Genomic DNA, 18,971 nt, shown 5'->3' with positions numbered 1-18,971 from the left:
TGATGCCTGGAGAAAAAAAGCCAGAATTATTCTGGAGGGTGAAAGAGTGTTCCTAGCATGATATTAACACTTGCAAAGATTGGGAGAAGAGAGGGCCTATGACTTCAGAGAAGCTGAGACTAATTCGGGGGCAGTAGTCTGAGAATGGGGTGCCAGCTGGGGCCAGATCATACAAGGACTTGAATCGTGGAGACAAGGGGTTTGGACTAGTATGGGAGGAAGGTGAAAGTCATGGAATTCAGTCCTAAGGCCAAGACCACTCTGTGACTTCCATTCTCTCCAGAGACAGGAAGCTCACTACTCACCAGGGAACCCAGCTCAGGGCAAAGGGTATCTTATGCTTTGGTTGCGGCTGTTAGTTTTGGCTTTGCTCTGGGCGTGCTTTATTTATTAAGCACGCACAAAGATATGCCAGAGAAAAACATGAAAACCCGCGTGCCTTTCACTCAGCTTTATCAGGTTCTAACTTCTTCGTGTTTTTGAGATCTTCTTAAAAGTAAATAAATTATAACTGATAGCCCCATATGCCCCCTCTGGTCTTATTTCTCTCCTTCCTTTCCCAAGGAAAATGCCCTCCCGAACTTGGTGTTTATTCTATTAAAACCTATCTGAATTATGTGTGCATTGAGACAATATATGGGGTTGTTTTGCACATCTGGAAGCTTTACCTAAACGGGACCATGTGGTCTACATCCTTCCACAATTTATTTCTGTCCCCTCCACATTGCAATTATGAAATATATCTATTTAACACTCATTCCTCATTAAAAAAAAAAGATAAACACAAGAAAACAAATGCTGAAGTAAACAAAGAACAGGATAGAACTTCCTTCATTTGATAAGTGGCAATTTCCAGGAACCCACAGAAATGTCTGACTTGTGAATTATGAAAAACATTTTTGGTAAAATCAAGAACAAAATAAGGATGCCCATCTTGCTATTTCCCCAGTGCAATAATAAATAAGACCTAAAAATTTTGGAAAGGAAGAGTGAATGTTAACAATGATCCTATTTCCAGAAAGTCCTAGGGACTTAACTTCTGGACTAATTAAAGGACTCACCAAGATGAATGTACAAGGGAGCAAGCTTCTATGTTCTAGCAGTGAACATTGGAAAATAAGAAACAAATCCTCTACCTCATATAAGAAAATCCCTTGAACGTTAAAGAATAATCATAACAAGACTATGAATAAAGCTGTTATTCTACTAAGAATGTGTCTGAACAAATCAAGACAAAAAGTGAGTTCCCCAAATTCTCCCTAATTCTCCCTAAATGAATGGATAAATTCAATGCTATCCCAATTAAAATCCTAAATCGATTTTTTGATAAAATTCTTTTATTGTGGTAAAATATGCATGACATAAAAATCTACCATTTTAACCATTTTATTTATTTTTAAAAAACTGAAGTACAGTTGATTCACAATGTTGTCATTTTAACCTTCTTTTTTTTTTTTTTTTTTTTTTTTGCGGTACGCGAGCCTCTCCCGTTGCGGAGCACAGGCTCCGGACGCGCAGGCTCAGCGGCCACGGGCCCAGCCGCTCCGCGGCATGTGGGATCTTCCCAGACCGGGTCACGAACCCGTGTCCCCTGCATCGGCAGGCGGACTCTCAACCACAGCGCCACCAGGGAAGCCCTTAACCATTTTTAAATGAACAGTTCAGTGGCATTAAGTACATTCACGTTGTCGTGCAACCATCACCACCATCCATCTCCAGAAACTTTCCATCATCCCCAACAGAAACTCTGTCCCCATTAAACACTCACTTTCCATCCCCTCCTCCAGCCCCTGACAATCACCGTTCTACTTCCTGTCTCTATGAATTTGACTCTTCTAAGTACTTCATATAAGTAGAATCTTAATTAGATTTTTTGAGTCTTTTTAAAGAAACTTAATTTGGAAAGAATTTTAGAATCATAGATGAGTTGCTACCAAAATACAGAGTTTGGTGTATCCTTTATCCAGCTTCCTCTGTCAATAACATCTTACGTTACCATCGTACATTTGTCACGGCGAGAAAATTCCTACCGGTACAATACTAACTAAACTCAAGGCTTCATTAGATTTCATGTTTTTCCACCAGTGTCCTTTTTCTGTTATAGGATTGCATCCAGGATCCCACACTATAGTTAGTCATGGTGAAACCCTGTAACTCACATTGGGATTTGAACCCGCACACTGGGACTCGAACCCAGCCCAAACCCAGATTGGGACTTGAACCCCCAGTCATTTAACTGAGATCACACACCTGGTCTCAGGACTTAATGAAGTTTAGGTTCTTGATGTCTCATCGCAGAAAGAATTCAGTGAGAGACAAAATGATAGGAAGTGGATTTATTTAGAGAGAAACACACTCCACAGACAGAGTGTGGATCATCTCAGGGTGCGAGAGTGGCACCGGGGTATGGGGTGGTCAGTTTTTGTGGAGGTGGGTAATTTCAAAGGCTAGTGAATGGGAGAATTCCAGCTATTTGGGGGAAGGGGTGGGGATTTCCAGAAACTGGGCCACCGCCCACTTTTTGACCTTTAGGGTCGGCCTTGGAACTGTCATGATGCCTGTGGGTGTGTCATTTAGCTTACTGATGCGTTACAATGAGCGTATACTGAGGCTCAAGGTCTAGTGGAAAGTTGACTCATCCGCCATCTTGGACCTATTTGGTTCTAATCAGTTTCTGTCGTGTCCTCGGGCTATATCATTCCTTTAAAGGTTGTGCCCTGCCCCCTTCCCTCCTGTTTCATTTGTATTAGTTTGTTCAGGCTGCCATAACAAAGTACTACACACTGGGGGTCTTAAACAACAGAATTAATTTTCTTGGATCTGGGGGCTGGAAGTCCAAGATCAAGGTGTCAGCAGGGTTGGTTTCTTCTGAGGCCACTCTCCTTGGCTTGTAGATACCCATATTCTCCCTGTGTCCTCACATGGTCTCCCTCTGTGTGTGTCTGTGTCTTAATCTCCTCTTCTTACAAGGACACCAATCACATTTATCACATTTATCCATTTATCCACCTAGGAGTGGAATTCCTGGATCTTATGATAACTCAATGCTCAACAATTTGAGGGACTTCTGAACTGTTTTCCAAAGTGGCCACAGCATTTTATATTGCCAGCAGCAGTGCAAGAGGGTTGCAATGTCTCCACATCTTCGAGGACACTTGTCTTATCTGGTTTCCAGCTCTAGTGGGTGTGAAGGTTTTGATTTGCATTTCCCTTGGGGGCACTCATTAAAAATGCAGATTCCTAACCCACTCCCAAGGCAGTCTGATTCAGTGAGTCTTGGATGAGGCCCAGGAAAATCAGGGGCGTGGTCTTTCTTTTCTGATAATTAGGTTAACTTCTCATTCAAGCCCCAGTGTCCTCCTGGTGGCACATTTCATCACAACGGAACATGTGTTCGACCCATACAATTAGATGAAGCTGAGGCCAAAGAAGGTAGAAATGGAAGAGCAGCATCTCTGATCCACCGACGATCACTGTAAAAAAGGACTTTCAGTGACCCATGCCAATTAATCATTTGTTGTTTGTGTTGTTTTTCTGTTACTTACAACTGGACACATCCTGGCTGACACACATCCTCAGAGCTGACAGAGATGAAGCCAGTTATGGGTCCTGAAGCCAAAAAAACTCAGCCTCTGTGTACTGGTGCCGAATTGAATCTCAGAGACAGGGTTTTAAGTGAAGTAGAAGAGAATAGCTTGGGACTTCCCTGGTGGCACAGTGGTTAAGAATCTGCCTGCCAATGCAGGGGACACAGGTTCGAGCCCTGGTCCTGGAAGATACCACATGCCCCGGAGCAATGAAGCCCATGCACCACAACTACTGAGCCTGCACTCTAGAACACAGGAGCCACAACTACTGAGACCACATGCCACAACTACTGAAGCCTGCGCACCCTAGAGCCCATACTTTGCAACAGGGGAAGCCACTGCAATAAGAAGCCTGCGCACTGCAAGGAAGAGTAGCTCCGCTCGCTGCAACCAGAGAAAGCCTGCACACAGCAACGAAGACCCAATACACCCAATAAATAAATATAAATAAATAAATTTTAAAAAAGAAAAGAATAGCTTTATTGCTTTGCCAGGCAAAGGGGAACACAGTGGGCTCGTGCCCCTCAAAACTGTGTGTCCCTACCTGGGGGGATTTGGTGAGGAGTTTGTTTGAGGTCAGGGTTGCTGATAACAATCAGGGTGTGTGCAGGACCTGCACTCCTTTAATCTGGCCTCAGGGGGTCTCCAGATGAGCTTCTCAAGGTTAGCAAACAGTGATCTTCTCTGGAATAAAGAATGCTAACATATTCCATTTGTTAGGGGTTTTAATTCTATAAAGAGCTCAAATATATTGTTATGTGTATCCGTTGAGGGGGAACCAGGACCTGCCCCAAGGCTGCACTAATGTTCTTGGCTGCCCCTCCCTTGTCTCTGCATCACCTCCCTTCCCTGATTAGCAATTGTTCAAATCTGCCGTTTGGAACTCAGGGAAGGTCATGGAGGCTGGAGTCTATCCCTACAAACAAGAAATGGGAAGTCTAGACTTCTAGGGAAGTCTAGAATGCATAGCTTTTGAGGAAAGTGAAAGCAAGAAGGAAGAGAGAAGAGCTCTAATCTATAGCAATTGCATGGTGAAAAGGAACAGAAGCAAAGGGGGGAAATGTAGGGCCTTCAAGACAAAATTGTAGATCTCCCACCTAGAGTAATGAAAATAAAAACAAAAATAAGCAAATGGGACCTAATTAAACTTAAAAGCTTGTACACAGCAAAGGAAACAATATATAAAAAAGAAAGACAGCTCACAGAATGAGAGAAAATATTTGCAAACGAATCAACCGACAAGGGATTAATCTCTAAAATACACAAACAGTTCATGCAGCTCAATATCAAAAACAAACAAACAGGGTCTTCCCTGGTGGTGCAGCGGTTAAGAATCTGCCTGCCAATTCAGGGGACACGGGTTTGAGCCCTGGTCTGGAAGATCCCACATGCCACAGAGCAACTAACCCCATGCGCCACAACTACTGAAGCCTGCGCACCTAGAGCCTATGTTCCGCAACAAAAGAAGCCACTGCAATGAGAAACCCGCGCACCACAACAAAGAGTAACCCCCACTCGCCGGAACTAGAGAAAGCCCACGTGCAGCAACAAAGACCGAAAGCAGACAATAATTAATTAATTAATTAAAACAATCTAATCAAAAGATGGGCGGAAGATCTAAATAGACATTTCTCCAAAGAAGACATATAGATGGCCAAGAGGCGCATGAAAAGATGCTCAACGTCACTGATTATTAAAGAAATGCAAATCAAAACTACAGTGAGGTATCACCTTACACCAGTCAGAATGGCCATCATCAAAAAGTCTACAAACAGTAAATGCTGGAGAGAGTGTGGAGAAAAGGGAACCCTCATGCACTGTTTGTGGGAATGTAAATTGGTACAACCATTATGGAGAACCGTATAGAGGTTCCTTAAAAAACTAAACATAGAGCTACCATATGACCCAGCAATCCCACTCCTGGGCATATATCCAGAGAAAACCATAATTTGAAAGGACACCTGCACCCCAATATTCATAGAAGCACAGCTTACAATAGCCAGGACATGGAAGCAACCTAAATGTCTATCAACAGATGAATGGATAAAGAAGATGTGGTACATATATACAGTAGAATATTACTCAGCAATAAAAAAGAATGAAATAACACCATTTGCAGCAACATGGATGGACCTAGACATTGTCATACTGAGTGAAATAAGTCAGAAAAAGCAAATATCATATATCACTTACAGGTGGAATAAAAAAATGGTACAAATGAACTTATTTACAAAACAGAAATAGAATCACAGATGTAGAAAACAAACTTATGGTTACCACAGGGGGAAGCAGGGTCAGGGGGAGGGATAAACTGGGAGATTGGGATTGGCATAGACACACTACTATATATAAAATAGAAAACTAATAAGGACCTACTGTATAGTACAGGGAACTCTACTCAATACTCTGTAATGACCTATATGGGAAAAGAATCAAAAAAGACTGGATATATGTATATGTATAACTGATTCACTTTGTTGTACAGCAGAAACTAACACAACATTGTAAACCAACTATACTCTAATAAAATTTTTTTTAAAAATTGCAGGTCTCCCCACCACCAACAAAACAAACCAAAACAAAATCCACTAAAGTAAGTCAGCTTTGCTGCATTGACATAAGCAGGTGACATTGAGCTGCCTATCTCATGAAACATCCCCAATACATGACACATACGAACAAAAGGAAAATAGTAAATTCAGAGACAGTAATTGAAAAGATTCACGAAATGAAAGTTCACACAGATCAGCTAAGGAAATAGTCCCCCAGAAAAGGAATCAGGAAGTAAAAGAAAACCGTAAGTCTCCACTTTAAAGAGAATTAAATCTAATCAAACAAGCATTTGAGGATATGAAAAATCATCTTACATCAAAAATTCAAAAACTAAAGAACCAAGTACTGATGTGGGCAGAAAAGAAAAACAGGGGTAGATGAAGAGAGGTTTGAATCAACTCAGGAAATAAATGGAAGAAAAAGACAAAATTATTTCAGAAATGCAGAATAAATTATAAGGTACCCAAGAGAGAATAAACTCAGATGAAAGTGTAATAAAAAGCATTGGATAAAAGCAGAAAAACGACTAAGAAAGTGACAATGGGGGCTTCCCTGGCGGTCCAGTAGTTAAGACTCCACACTTCCAGGGCTTCCCTGGTGGTGCAGTGGTTGAGAATCTGCCTGCCAATGCAGGGGACACGGGTTCGAGCCCTGGTCTGGGAAGATCCCACATGCCGCGGAGCAACTGGGCCCGTGAGCCACAACTCCTGAGCCTGCGCGTCTGGAGCTTGTGCTCCACAACAAGAGAGGCTGCGACAATGAGAGGCCCGCGCACGGCGATGAAGAGTGGCTCCCTCTCGCCGCGACTAGACAAAGCCCAAGCGCAGCAATGACGACCCAATGCAGCCCCCCCCCACCCCCGCCACCAAAAAAAAAATTGAATGGAGACCGTCTAGAGATTCTTAGAGCTCTCTCTATTCAGTTCTCTCTTCTTGGGACACTGTCCATTGAATTCTAGCCTTTTCAGCCTGCCTGAATTCCCAACTCTATCTCCTCAAGCCAGTGAGAACTCAGAGCTCTGCTTGGGTTTACCTTCCCTGCTCTGCAAACTGGAAACTCCTTCCAGGCAGTCAGCTGGGCCAATTGTAGGGCTCACCTTGTTTCTCCCCTTTCAAGGACCGCTGCATTACACTTATCTCCAGAGACTGAAAATAATTCTTTCATATACTTTGTCCAGTTTTTCACTTACTTCAAGCAGGAGCTGGTACCACATCTTGGCTGGAAATTATCATGGGGATCTCTTAATTCCGTCTTTACAAACACAAGCTAGTAAATAAGAATCGTAATAATTACTGGAGGGATTTTTCTTGAGAAAAGCCATTCCAGCACTCACTGAATTTGAACAGTGTGATTCCTGGATCATTTTTGTTTTCAACACAGTTCAACGGTTTCCATTTTTTCCCCCTTTGTCCCCTTTTATTTCACTGGAATTATTTTTAATAATCAATTATGCTAGCCTCATAGAATGAGCTAGGAAGAATTCTCTCCTCTACATGCCAGGTGCATGGCTGGGAGCCGAGGTTCTGGAATTCCTCTGTGGACAAGTTAATAAGAATCTGCTACACTATGCCACAAATAGCAAATACACCCCAGCATCTCAGCAATGTAACACAACACAGTCATGGCCAAAACACTTGCAAAACTGTTGCAGATCAGAGAAGCTATCTTGCATCCAAGTTGCAATTGTGGGTTCCAGCGTTGCCAAGGGGAGAGAAGAGTGTGCAGGGAGGTGACCACCAATCGTTCTTAAATGTCCCAGTCTGGAAATGACATGGTCAATCTAGTCTCAGCCCATCTATTTACCAGGCGTGGTTCTGATGCACTGTTTGAAATGAGTCCCATGAGCCCAGCCTGAATTTGGTTCAGTTCCCCCAGACGCAGGCTTTAAGACAAGGATTTCAGTACAAGAGGTTGATTTGTTGTGTCATCCTCAGAGGGCACTAGGAGAGAAGGGAAGGAAGCCATAAGAAAGCATTATTTTTTTTTAATTTTTATTTATTTTTGGCTGCATTGGGTCTTCGTTGCTGCACGGGCTTTCTCTAGTTGCGGCAGGCAGGGGCTACTCTTCATCGCGGTGCGGCTTCTCATTGCAGTGGCTTCTCTTGTTGCAGAGCACAGGCTCTAGGGGTGCGGGCTTCAGTAGTTGCAGCACACGGGCTCAGTGGTTGCAGCACGCGGGTCCTAGAGCGAGAGGGCTTCAGTAGTTGTGGCTCGCGGGCTCTAGAGCACAGGCTCAGTAGTTGTGGCACACAGGCTTAGTTGCTCCATGACATATGGAATCTTCCCGGACCAGGGATCGAACCGTGTCCCCTGCATTGGCAGGCGGATTCTTAACCACTGTGCCACTAGGGAAACCCCAAGAAAGCATTATTGGCATTATTGAGCAGGTGGCTTTTTCCTCTTGCTAACCTCTAAGAGCTCTGAAACATGCCTCAGAGTTGTCTAAGTCAAGAGCAGAGAGAGTTGGGATATTACCCACCAACTCATTGAGATTTACCTCGTACAGCACATCCATAAGAAGTACAACACGTGGTAGACAGAATAGCATCCCCCCTAAAGATGTCCATGTCCTAATCCCCAGGACTTATGAATACTTTATGTTACATGGAAAAGCAGGAAGTAAGGTTGCAGGTAGACATAAGGCCCCAATCCGCTGATGTGAAAATTGTGAGATTAGACTGCATTATTCAGGTGGGCCCAATGTAATCACCGGGTCCTTTAAACGTGGAAGAGGGAGGGAATTCCCTGGTGGTCCAGTGGTTAGGGCTCCGTTCTTCCACTTCAGGGGGCACGGGTTTGATCCCTGGTCATGGAACTAAGATCCCACAAGCCGTGCAGCGTGACCAAAAAAAAAATTAAATGTGGAAGAGGGAGGAAGAAGAGTCAGTGTTTGAGCAAATGCAGGGTGAGAAAGCCTTAGGCCTTGCTGGCTTTGCAGAAGGAGGGAGGGAGCTCCCAGCCAACGATTGCAGGCAGCTTCTAGAAGCTGGAAAAGACAAGAAAGCAGATTCTCCCTGCTAACCTCCAGAAAGGAAGGCGGCCCTACTGACACCTTGATTTCAGGCCCATGAGACCCATTTTGGACTTCCAACTTCCAGAACTGTAAGATAATACATTGTGTTGTCTTAAGCTACTAAGATTGTGGTAATTTGTTACAGCATCAATAGGAAACTAATACACATGCCTAGAAATAATGTGTTTGTTTGTTTGTGTTAATTTAGGGACTTCCCTGGTGGTCCAGCGGGAACCAACTGGACTGTGGAGTTAAGACTGCACACTCCCAATGCAGGGGGCCCAGGGTTCGATCCCTGGTCAGGGAACTAGATCCCACGTGCTGCCACTAAGACCCAGTGCAGCCAAATAAATAAATAAATATTTAGGAAAAAAAAGTTATATGAAGAAAATCATAAACCTTTACTGAAGGACATTTTTAAAGTACCCGAAGAGGGGAGGGAGGGTGGGGGAGGATGGATTGGGAGTTTGGGGCTAGCAGATGCAAATTATTATATATAGAATGGGTAAACGAGATCCTACTGTAGAGCACAGGGAGCTGTATTCAATATCCTGTAATAAACCACAATGGAAAAGAATATGAATAAAAATATATATATGTATAAAATCACTTTCCTGTACACTGGAAACTAACACAACATTGTAAATCAACTTTACTTCAATAAAATATATTTTGAAAAAATAAAGTACCTGAATAAATAATTGGTTCACGAATCAATGAACACATAGATAGCTAGACAGACACACACATACCTATACGTATTGTATATATATACATATATGTATATATGTACTGTCCCAACCAAAATTACAAACTGATTCAAAACTGTATCTGGGAAATAAAATACACAGTAGTAGAGAAAAATATATTGAAAAAAGATCATGTCCTAATGTACATCAAACAGATTATCAAACTATAGTAACTGAAAAAAAAAAACCTGTAGTAAGTGAAACAGTGGCAAGGAACAAAAATAAGTTCAATGGAACACATAATGCAATGTATGACTTTATTAAGGGGATGTCATGGGGAGCTGAGGCGGGGCTGAGACCATCAATAGATGAAAAAAGATGGTCTATAGCCTATGGTGGGATGGGTCCTAGAGGATAAGGCGGTCTCAGAATCTGCCTCAGGATCTCGAAGACCTCCGTACAGGAGGGAGATGGGAATTCACCAAAGGGAAAAACAGAAACGGGTGGGGCCTGAGAGAGACCAGCAGACCGCATGTCTCAGTTGCCTGATCTCTGCAAACCGGGACAGGGTGGGGTTGGGGGGAGGCAGTGACCCTCAGAGGGCTGGGCAGGGAGACGAGGGCTTCTCACAGATCCAGGAGTTTCGTGTGCTACATTTGCCATCATTCCAGCCATCGTTGTACAATTCCACACAGTCCTCATCTTCGTGGTTGTTGGGTTCCCCTTTCTTCCAGAAGCTGTGAACCCCATGAGAGCTCTGAGCCCCCTACTCCTCCCAGAACCCACCCCCAGGCCCCCCCTTTGGAGGAGCTGGTCCCTGGGCTTTGGCAGCAAATTGCCAAGAACCAGCCAGAGGGTGGTGAGGAGTTTGGAGGCAGGGTTTTGGAAATGTGGGTTAGGGTTAGAATCCACCTCCATTAGCATCAGCTCTGGCAAAGTTAAAATGCAGATTCTTGGGCCATTACCCAGACTTACAGAATCTGAGGCCCCCACCACTACCACTCCCACCCCCAGAATGAAGGCAGGACTCTGCATCTTCACCAAGCTCCTCAGGTGATACTTTCCAGTCCCAGAGTCTGAGCAACCCTGCTTTGAAGGAGGGGCGTCCCTGCCCGCACCCTCGGGCCATTGTCACTGGGAGGTCACCTGAGTTGGAGGGGGCTGTTGTCCACCCATTTCCAGGAACCCTCATTGTGGTGGTCACTGAGGCCAATCCAGGTGGGTTTATTATATCTGACATACCAAATCTTCAGGAATTTCTGGGGGTGGGGGTGGGGAGAGGGGTATCAGAAGGAAGATCCCTGAATGCCACGCATCCCATGTCTGCCCACGTTCCCATGGTCCCCTGCCTCCCGTGGAAGTTCCTTTCACAGTCTAGCCTATAGCCCCTACTCCAGTTGTATGTGTTCACATGTGCATGGAGGCTGTGGATGTGTGTTAATATACATACATGTGTGGATATGTGTTAACTTGTGTCTCAGTTGACATACATTATGTGTGGTCTCGAGGGTACTCTAAATTCCTTTTCTGTCCAGACATGGGCTCCTCTCAAACATGTTCTTCTCTCACTTGACCTTCCCGAGTCCATTATGCTTCCTCCTCCAGGAAGTCTTCCCTGACTGCCTCTCACCTCTCACCCCCATCTGCTCCCTGGACCTCCATCTCTCAGAGGGCAGAGGAGTGCAGCAGAAAGCTCTTTCTTGACCAGTCATATGGCCCAGCCCCAAGGGGAACCTTGCCCGGCCCACCTGCTCCTCAAGACTTTTGATGATCACCAGCTGGGCCCCAATGTCCTTACAGGAGGAGACAGCAGATTTCCAGTCACTCTGGGTCCAGGAGAATAAGTAGCAGCTCCCCTGGAAGAATTCCCAATTCCAAGGACAGGGACGGCACAGGCCAGCTGGGAAGGAGGAATGGGGTTGGGACAGAGAGGTCACTTGGCTCCTAGGCCCCAGACACCTGCATCAGACCTTGGGAACCTAGGGCCAGCCCGTGTGTTCAGCTGTCAGCTCAGTCCCCAAGAAATCCATGAGAAAGAACCCAGCTCTGCCCTGCCCTCCTCAGTGTGGCAGCCATAGAAGGTGGGTCCCAGCCCCACCCACAATCCTGTGACTTCCTCTTGACTTTGACATGGGACCCTTACCCAGGGTGGCATTCATCCAGGTCAGGTGCTGCAGGATCTCCTCCAGGTTTGATTGCATCTGCCCCTGTGCAACATCAACTGGAGGGAGAGGACCTCAATTATTAAGCCCCTACTGTGTGCTTGGTGCAGAGAGGGCCCCATGAGAACATTATGTATGGATCTCACAGGAACCTGAAGAGCCCATGACACAAAGAAACTGAGGCTTAGAGAGTGACTTGCCCAACATCACCAGCCCCCAGGACCTCTTGCAGGGCTCCAATCCACTCCCCCACTCCTGCCCTCTCTCCTTCACCCCTGGTGGTGATGGATGTTCCAAGGTCCTGCTCCCTCAGAGCCCCATCCCCTCTCTGACTCTGGAACCCGGCGTCCAGCCCCTCATCCAGGCTGTTGTTCTCCACGTGGTGGTCCCCCAAATCTCTCTGCAGGAACTGGATCCTGGAAACTACAACAGAGCAGAGAATTCCCCCTTTATGAGCGCCAACTCTATCCCTGACCCGGTGCCAAGTCCGGTTTCAAGGTCTCAGGGAAACTAAGCTCCCCATAGAGGAGGATGTACTGCATTTCACGTGAGGAAACAGGATCAGAGAGGGGGAGTAACTGGCCCATGGTCACACAGAAGGTGACACGGAGCCCAAACTCCCCAGCCCTAGTAGGTCTGGAGGATGTGGAAAAGGGCAAAGACCAACCCAGAGAGAAAACCCAAAGGGACCCAGGACTCCAAACCCCCAGATGCTGACTCACCTTGAACCAGGGTGGTCAGCTGGAGCATGAAGAAAGCCAGTGAGATGAAGAGCAGCAGGGGAAGCAGAGGGTTCTGGGTCAGACACCCTGCAGGACCAGCAGATGGGCAGAGCTTGGGGCTCAGGGGCAGATCCTGTCCCACCCCACCCCCAACCACCCCCTTCCCCAGTCGCCTGCTCCTGAACCAGCCGCTCTGGTACCTGGTGAGCTCCTCAAACTGCGTAGGAGTCCAGGGTGTCTCTCAGCCAATGTCTGGCCCCCAAATGTCTCCTCCTCTGAATAGGACAGAGCACATGCAATTGAACTTGGAAGCCTGCTGAGCCCTCTCTCAGAACTGCAAGCTGAAGGCCAGGCCCCAGCACCTTCAGAACACTGGGGCCCTGTCATCCCCACCATCACCCCAGACTGGGGGTCCAGCCTCACCGGAGCCACCCGGTTCCTTGGGGTTACACATTTCTGCCATCCTCCTTTCCTCTCTGTCCCTCTTTCTAACTCCTCTCTGAACTATGGTTTTTATAACCCCACGTATTTCCCTCTGTAGCCCTTCCTCAGATCTGTTCTTTCTCAACTCAGGAAGAATGAGGAACAGGATGCGGATAACACTTCCTCTCAGAAAAATCCGGGGAGGGATAAAGCGCCTGACACAACTGAGAGGTCAGTTAGGATCGGGTAGAAGCTGTGCAGTCAATTTTGGTGCCAGAAGGCACTGTTCCAACCCCTATCCAGTCCTGGGACCTTCAGTCTCACATTCTCAGAGCCTCAGTTTCCTCAACTGTGAAATGGGACAATTACCCTGCCTCACACTGTAATTGTAAGGTTTAATACAGTGCACTAGTAATGGGTATAAATTGCCTATTCTAATGATGAATACTCAGCAATAACAGCACTTAAGCATGTGCCCACTGTTCCCCCTGGTGTGTGTTCTCCCTCACTGTAGCAAGTAATAAGCCCGGATTTGTTAACCACAGGTGTGTTCCTAGTGGTCTAACAGTTCTCACAACAGCCCTATGAGATAGGTAGTTATTATCCTGCTTTACTGATGAGGAAACTGAGAAACAGAGAGGGCAAGCAGTTGCCTGAGATCACATAGCTCAAAAGCAGTGGGGCTGGGAGTTGACCCATGAGTCCCTGCTTAACCACTACACAAAGCAGTTACTTTTTTCTCCTTTGTAGTTACTAAGTATTTTGTAGAGAGTCACTTTGAAACTTTGTGTATTGAGCTTCCAATTTATTTCTGTATGGACCCTGGTCTCCTGTCTGATGCAATTGGGTGTATGTTACAATCTTTTTTTTTTTAAATCTAAAGTGAGTTTCTTGGGGCTTCTCTGGTGGCGCAGTGGTTAAGAATCTGCCTGCCAATGCAGGGGACACAGGTTCAAGCCCTGGTCCAGGAAGATGTCACATGCCACAACTAAGCCTGTGTGCCACAACTACTGAGCCTGCGTGCCACAGCTACTGAAGCCCGCCTGCCTAGAGCCCATGTTCTGCAACAAGAGAAGCCACCACAATGAGAAGCCTGTGCACCGCAACCAAGAGTGACCCCCTCGCCACACTAGAGAAAACCTGTGTGCAGCAACATAGACCCAATGTAACTAAAAATAAATAAGTAGAACAAATAAATTTATTTTAAAAAATAAATAAATAAAGTGAGTCTCTTGTAGACAGCATATAATTGGATCATCTTTTTATTCATTCTGTCAATCTCTACCTTTTAATTGGAGAATTTAACTCTTTTATATTTAATGTAATTACTGATAAGGTAGGGCTTCTATCTGCCATTTTACTATTTGTTTTTCATATGTTTTATTTCTTTTTCGTTCCTCAGTTCCTTTGTTACTACCTTTTTTCATGTTAAATAGATACTTTCTTCTTTTTTTAAAAATTGAAGTATAGTGATTTACAATGTTGTATTAGTTTCTGGTGTACATCAAAGTTATTCAGTACATATATATTCTTTTTTCATATTCTTTTCCATTACAGTTTATTACAAGATATTGAATGTACTTCCCTGTGCTATACAGTAAATCGTTGTTGTTTATCTATTTTATATATAGTAGTTTTTTATACAGTAGTTCATCCTCTCCAGCATTTTTATTTATTTGTTTGTTTGTTTGTTTGTTTATTTTTGGCTGCATTGGCTTTTCATTGCTGCACACAAGCTTTCTCTAGTTGCGGCGAACAGGGGCTACTCTTTGTTGCAGTGCACAGGCTTCTCATTGTGGTGGCTTCTCTTGTTGTAGAGCACGGGCTCTAGGATGCTCAGGCTTCACTAGTTGTGGCCCACAGGTCTTGTTGCTCCGTGGCATAAGGGATCTTCCCTGACCAGGGCTCAAACCCATGTCCGCTGCATTGGTAGGCAGATTCTTAACCACTGCACCACCAGGGTAGCCCTCCAGCATATATTTTTTGTAACTTTTAAAATTTATTTTTTTAATTATTTATTTATTTATTATTTTATTTATTTATTTTGGCTGCACCAGATCTTAGTTGCAGCATGTGGGATCTACATTGCGACATGTATTGCAGAATCAGTTCCCCGACCAGGGATTAAACCCGGGCCCCCTGAATTGGGAGCTCAGAGTCTTACCCACTAGACCACTAAGGAGGACCCCTGTAAATTTTTAATGGTGGCTATTCTGACTGGTGTGAGGTGGTACCTCATTGTAGTTTTGATTTGCATTTCTCTAATAACTAGCAATGTTGAGCATATTTTCATGTGCCTATTGGTCATCTGTGCATCTTCTTTGGAGGAATGTCTATTTAGTTCTTCTGCCCATTTTTTTAAATTCTCTTGTTCTTTTATTTAACCAGTTTTTTAAAATAGATCTTTATTGGAGTATAATTGCTTCACAATACTGTGTTAGTTTCTGTTGTACATCAAAGTGAATCAGCCATATGCATACATATGCCCCCATATCCCCTCCCTCTTGAGCCTCCCTCTCATCCTCCCTATCCCACCCCTCTCAGTCATCGCAAACACCAGGCTGATCTCCCTGTGCTATGCTGCTGCTTCCAACTAGCTAAATATTTTACATTCAGTAGTGTATATATGTCGATGCTACTCTCACTTTGCCCCAGCTTCCCCCTCCCACCCCGTGTCCTCAAGTCCATTCTCTATGTCTACATCTTTATTCCTGCCCTGCAACTAGTTTCATCAGTACCGTTTTTTTTTAATAAGATTCCATATATATGCGTTAGCATACAGCATTTGTTTTTCTCTTTCTGACTTACTTCACTCTGTATGACAGACTCTACGTCCATCCACCTCACTACAAATAACTCAAAAATATAGAACGCTTCACGAATTTGCGTGTCATCCTTGCACAGTGGCCATGCTAATCTTCTCTGTATCATTCTAATTTTAGTACATGTGCTGCCAAAGCGAGCACTTCTGCCCATTTTTTGATTGGGTTGTTTTGTTGTTGTTGTTGTTTTTGAGTTGTATGAGCTGTTTGTATATTTTGGAACTTAAGCCCTTGTCGGTCGTATCATTTACAAATATTTTCTTCCTAGTTGTAGGTTGTATTTTCGCTTTGTTTATGGTTTCCTTAGCTGTGCAAAAGTTTATAAGTTTGACTAGGTCCCATTTGTTTATTTTTGCTTTTATTTCTTTTGCCTTGGTAGACTGACCTATAAAAACATTGGTACAATTTATGTCAGAGAATGTTTTGCCTATGCTCTCTTCTAGGAGTTTTATGGTGTCATGTCTTATATTTACGTTTTTAAGCCATTTTGAGTTTATTTTTGTGTAGGGTGTGAGGGTGTATTCTAACTTCATTGATTTACATGTGGTTGTCCAGCTTTCCCAACACCACTTGCTGAAGAGACTGTCTTTTCTTCATTGTATATTCTTGCCTCCTTTGTCAAACAGTAATTGACCGTAGGTGTGTGGGTTTATTTCTGGGCTCTTTATTCTGTTCCATTGATCCTTTTGTCTGTTTCTGTGCTAATACCATGTTGTTTTGATTACTGTAGCTTTGTAGTATTGTCTGAAGTCTGGAAGGGTTATGCCTCCAGCTTTGTTCTTTTTCCTCAAGACTGCTTTGGCAATTCTGGTTTTTTTAAGGTTTCATATAAAATTTAGGATTATTTGTACTAGTTCTGTGGAAAATGTCATGGGTAATATGAGAGGGATCACATTAAATCTGTAGGTTGCTTTGGGTAGTATGGCCATTTTAATCAATATTAATTCTTCCAATCCAAGAGCATGGGATATCTTTCTATCTCTTTGAATCATTTTCAATTTCCTTTTTCAATGTTTTATAGTTCTCAGCTTATAAGTCTTTCACTTTCTTGGTCAGGTTAATTCCTAAGTACTTCATTTTATTTTGTTGTTGTTGTTGCAGTTTAAAAAGAGATTTTTTTAAATTTTCCTTCTTGATATTTCATTGTTAGTGTAAAGAAATACAACAGATTTCTGTATGTTAATCATGTATCCTGCTATCTTGCTGAATATGTTTATCAGTTCTAGTAGTTTTTGTGTGGAGTCTTCAGGGTTTTCTATTAAATAGATATTTTCTAGTGTATCATTTAAAATCTTTTGTTTCTTTTACTATATATTTTTGACTTATTTTCTTAGTGGTTGCCCTGGGGTTTACTATTAACATTGTTAATTTATAACAATCTAGTTCAGAGTAATATCAACTTAATTTTAATAATATACAAACCTTTGCTCCTATTTAGTTCAATTTCTGCCTCCTTTTGTGCAGCTATTATCACAAATTACATCTTTATACACATGTGCCCATCAACTTAGATTTCTAATGATTGCATTACACAGTTGTCTTTTAAATCAGATGGAGGAAAAAAGGAGTTGCAAACCAAAAATACATGTATACTGTCTTTTATATTTACCTGTGTAGTTACCTTTGTTGGTGTTTTTATCTCTTCATGTGGATTTGAGTTACTATCTAGTGTTCTTTCATTTCATCCTGAAATACTCCTTTCATTTCTTTTATTGTGGGAAAATACACGTAACGTAGATTTCACCATCCAAACCATACAGTTCAGTAGCATTTAGTACATTCATAATGTTGTGAATTTTGTGCAACCATCACCAATATCTAGTTCCAGAACATTTTCATCACTGCAAAAGGAAACCCCATACCCATTAAGCAGTCACTCCCCATTTCCTCCTCCCCCCCAGAGCCAGAAACCACTAATCTACTTTCTGTCTCTATGGATTTACCTATTTCATATATATGGAATCATACAACACCCTTTGGTGTCTGGCTTCTTTTGCTTAGCATAATGTTTTCAAAGCTCATGCATGATGTGACATTTATCAGTACTGTATTCCTGTCTATGGTGGAATAAAGTAGTTTTGCTGGATATAGAATCTTTGATTGACAGGTTTTTTTCTTTCAGCATTTCAAATATGTCTTCCCACTGCCTTCTGGCCTCCACAGTTTCTGATGAGAAATACACTGTTAATCTAATTGAGGATCACTTGTACAAAGTGAGACATTTTTCTCTTGCTGTGTTCAAGATTCCCTTTGTCTTTGAACAGTTTGTTTATTATGCGTCTAAGTGTGGATCTCTTTGAATTTATCCTCCTTGGAGTTCATTTAGCTTCTGGATATGTAGCCTAACATTTTCATCAGATGTTGGGTGTTTTCAACTGTTATTTCTTCAAATATTCTTTCTGCCCCTTTCTGTCCTTATTCTCCTTCTGACGCTCCCATGATGCATATGTTGGTATGGTTGCTGGTGTTCCACATGTCTCTGATGCTCTGATAATTTTTTTTCTGTTCCTCAGACTGGATAATCTCAATGGATCCATTTTCATTTTTTGCTGATACTTCCTTCTACCTACTCAAATCAATAGCAATTTGCCCTCTAGTAAAATTTTCATTTCAGTTATTGTACTTTTATTGATTGATTGATTTTTGGCTGCATTGGGTCTTCATTGCTGTATGTGGGCTTTCTCTAGTTGCAGCGAGCAGGGGCTACCCTTCCTTGTGGTGCACGGGCTTCTCATTAAGGTGGCTTCTCTTGTTTCAGAGCTCAGGCTCTAGGCACACGGGCTTTGGTAGTTGTGGCACCCAGGCTCAGTAGTTGTGGTGCACGGACTTAGTTGCTCTGTGGTATGTGGGATCTTCCCAGACCAGGGCTCAAACCCATGTCCCCTGCATTGGCAGGTGGATTCTTAACCAGTGTGCCACAAGGGAAGTCCCTGTACTTTTTAACCCCAGAATGGTCTACATTGTTCCTTTTTATAATTTCTTTCTCTTTGATATCCTCTA

General features: G+C 43.5%; 1 protein-coding gene and 1 non-coding gene across 2 annotated transcripts; both read right to left on the bottom strand.

The window, feature by feature from the left end:
- Positions 1 to 10,145: 10,145 nt before the first annotated feature.
- Positions 10,146 to 13,283, bottom strand: CD209 (CD209 molecule). Its single transcript, XM_067730187.1, has 8 exons — positions 13,150 to 13,283; positions 12,927 to 13,001; positions 12,727 to 12,813; positions 12,278 to 12,427; positions 11,986 to 12,063; positions 11,591 to 11,742; positions 10,989 to 11,101; positions 10,146 to 10,579 (listed from the first exon to the last, which is right to left on the bottom strand). The coding sequence occupies exons 1-8, from the start codon at positions 13,187 to 13,189 to the stop codon at positions 10,438 to 10,440; spliced, it is 837 nt and encodes a 278-aa protein (XP_067586288.1). The 5' UTR covers positions 13,190 to 13,283; the 3' UTR covers positions 10,146 to 10,437.
- Positions 13,284 to 16,008: 2,725 nt separating this feature from the next.
- Positions 16,009 to 16,115, bottom strand: LOC137222931 (U6 spliceosomal RNA). The gene has a single exon (XR_010942696.1). It is a non-coding gene; the product is annotated as a U6 spliceosomal RNA (small nuclear RNA).
- Positions 16,116 to 18,971: the final 2,856 nt, after the last annotated feature.

The sequence above is a fragment of the Pseudorca crassidens genome, chromosome 3 (assembly GCF_039906515.1).
Source record: "Pseudorca crassidens isolate mPseCra1 chromosome 3, mPseCra1.hap1, whole genome shotgun sequence".
Classification (NCBI taxonomy): domain Eukaryota; kingdom Metazoa; phylum Chordata; class Mammalia; order Artiodactyla; family Delphinidae; genus Pseudorca; species Pseudorca crassidens.
Note: the sequence above shows the minus strand (reverse complement) of the source record. Positions and strands in the feature narration are given on the sequence as shown.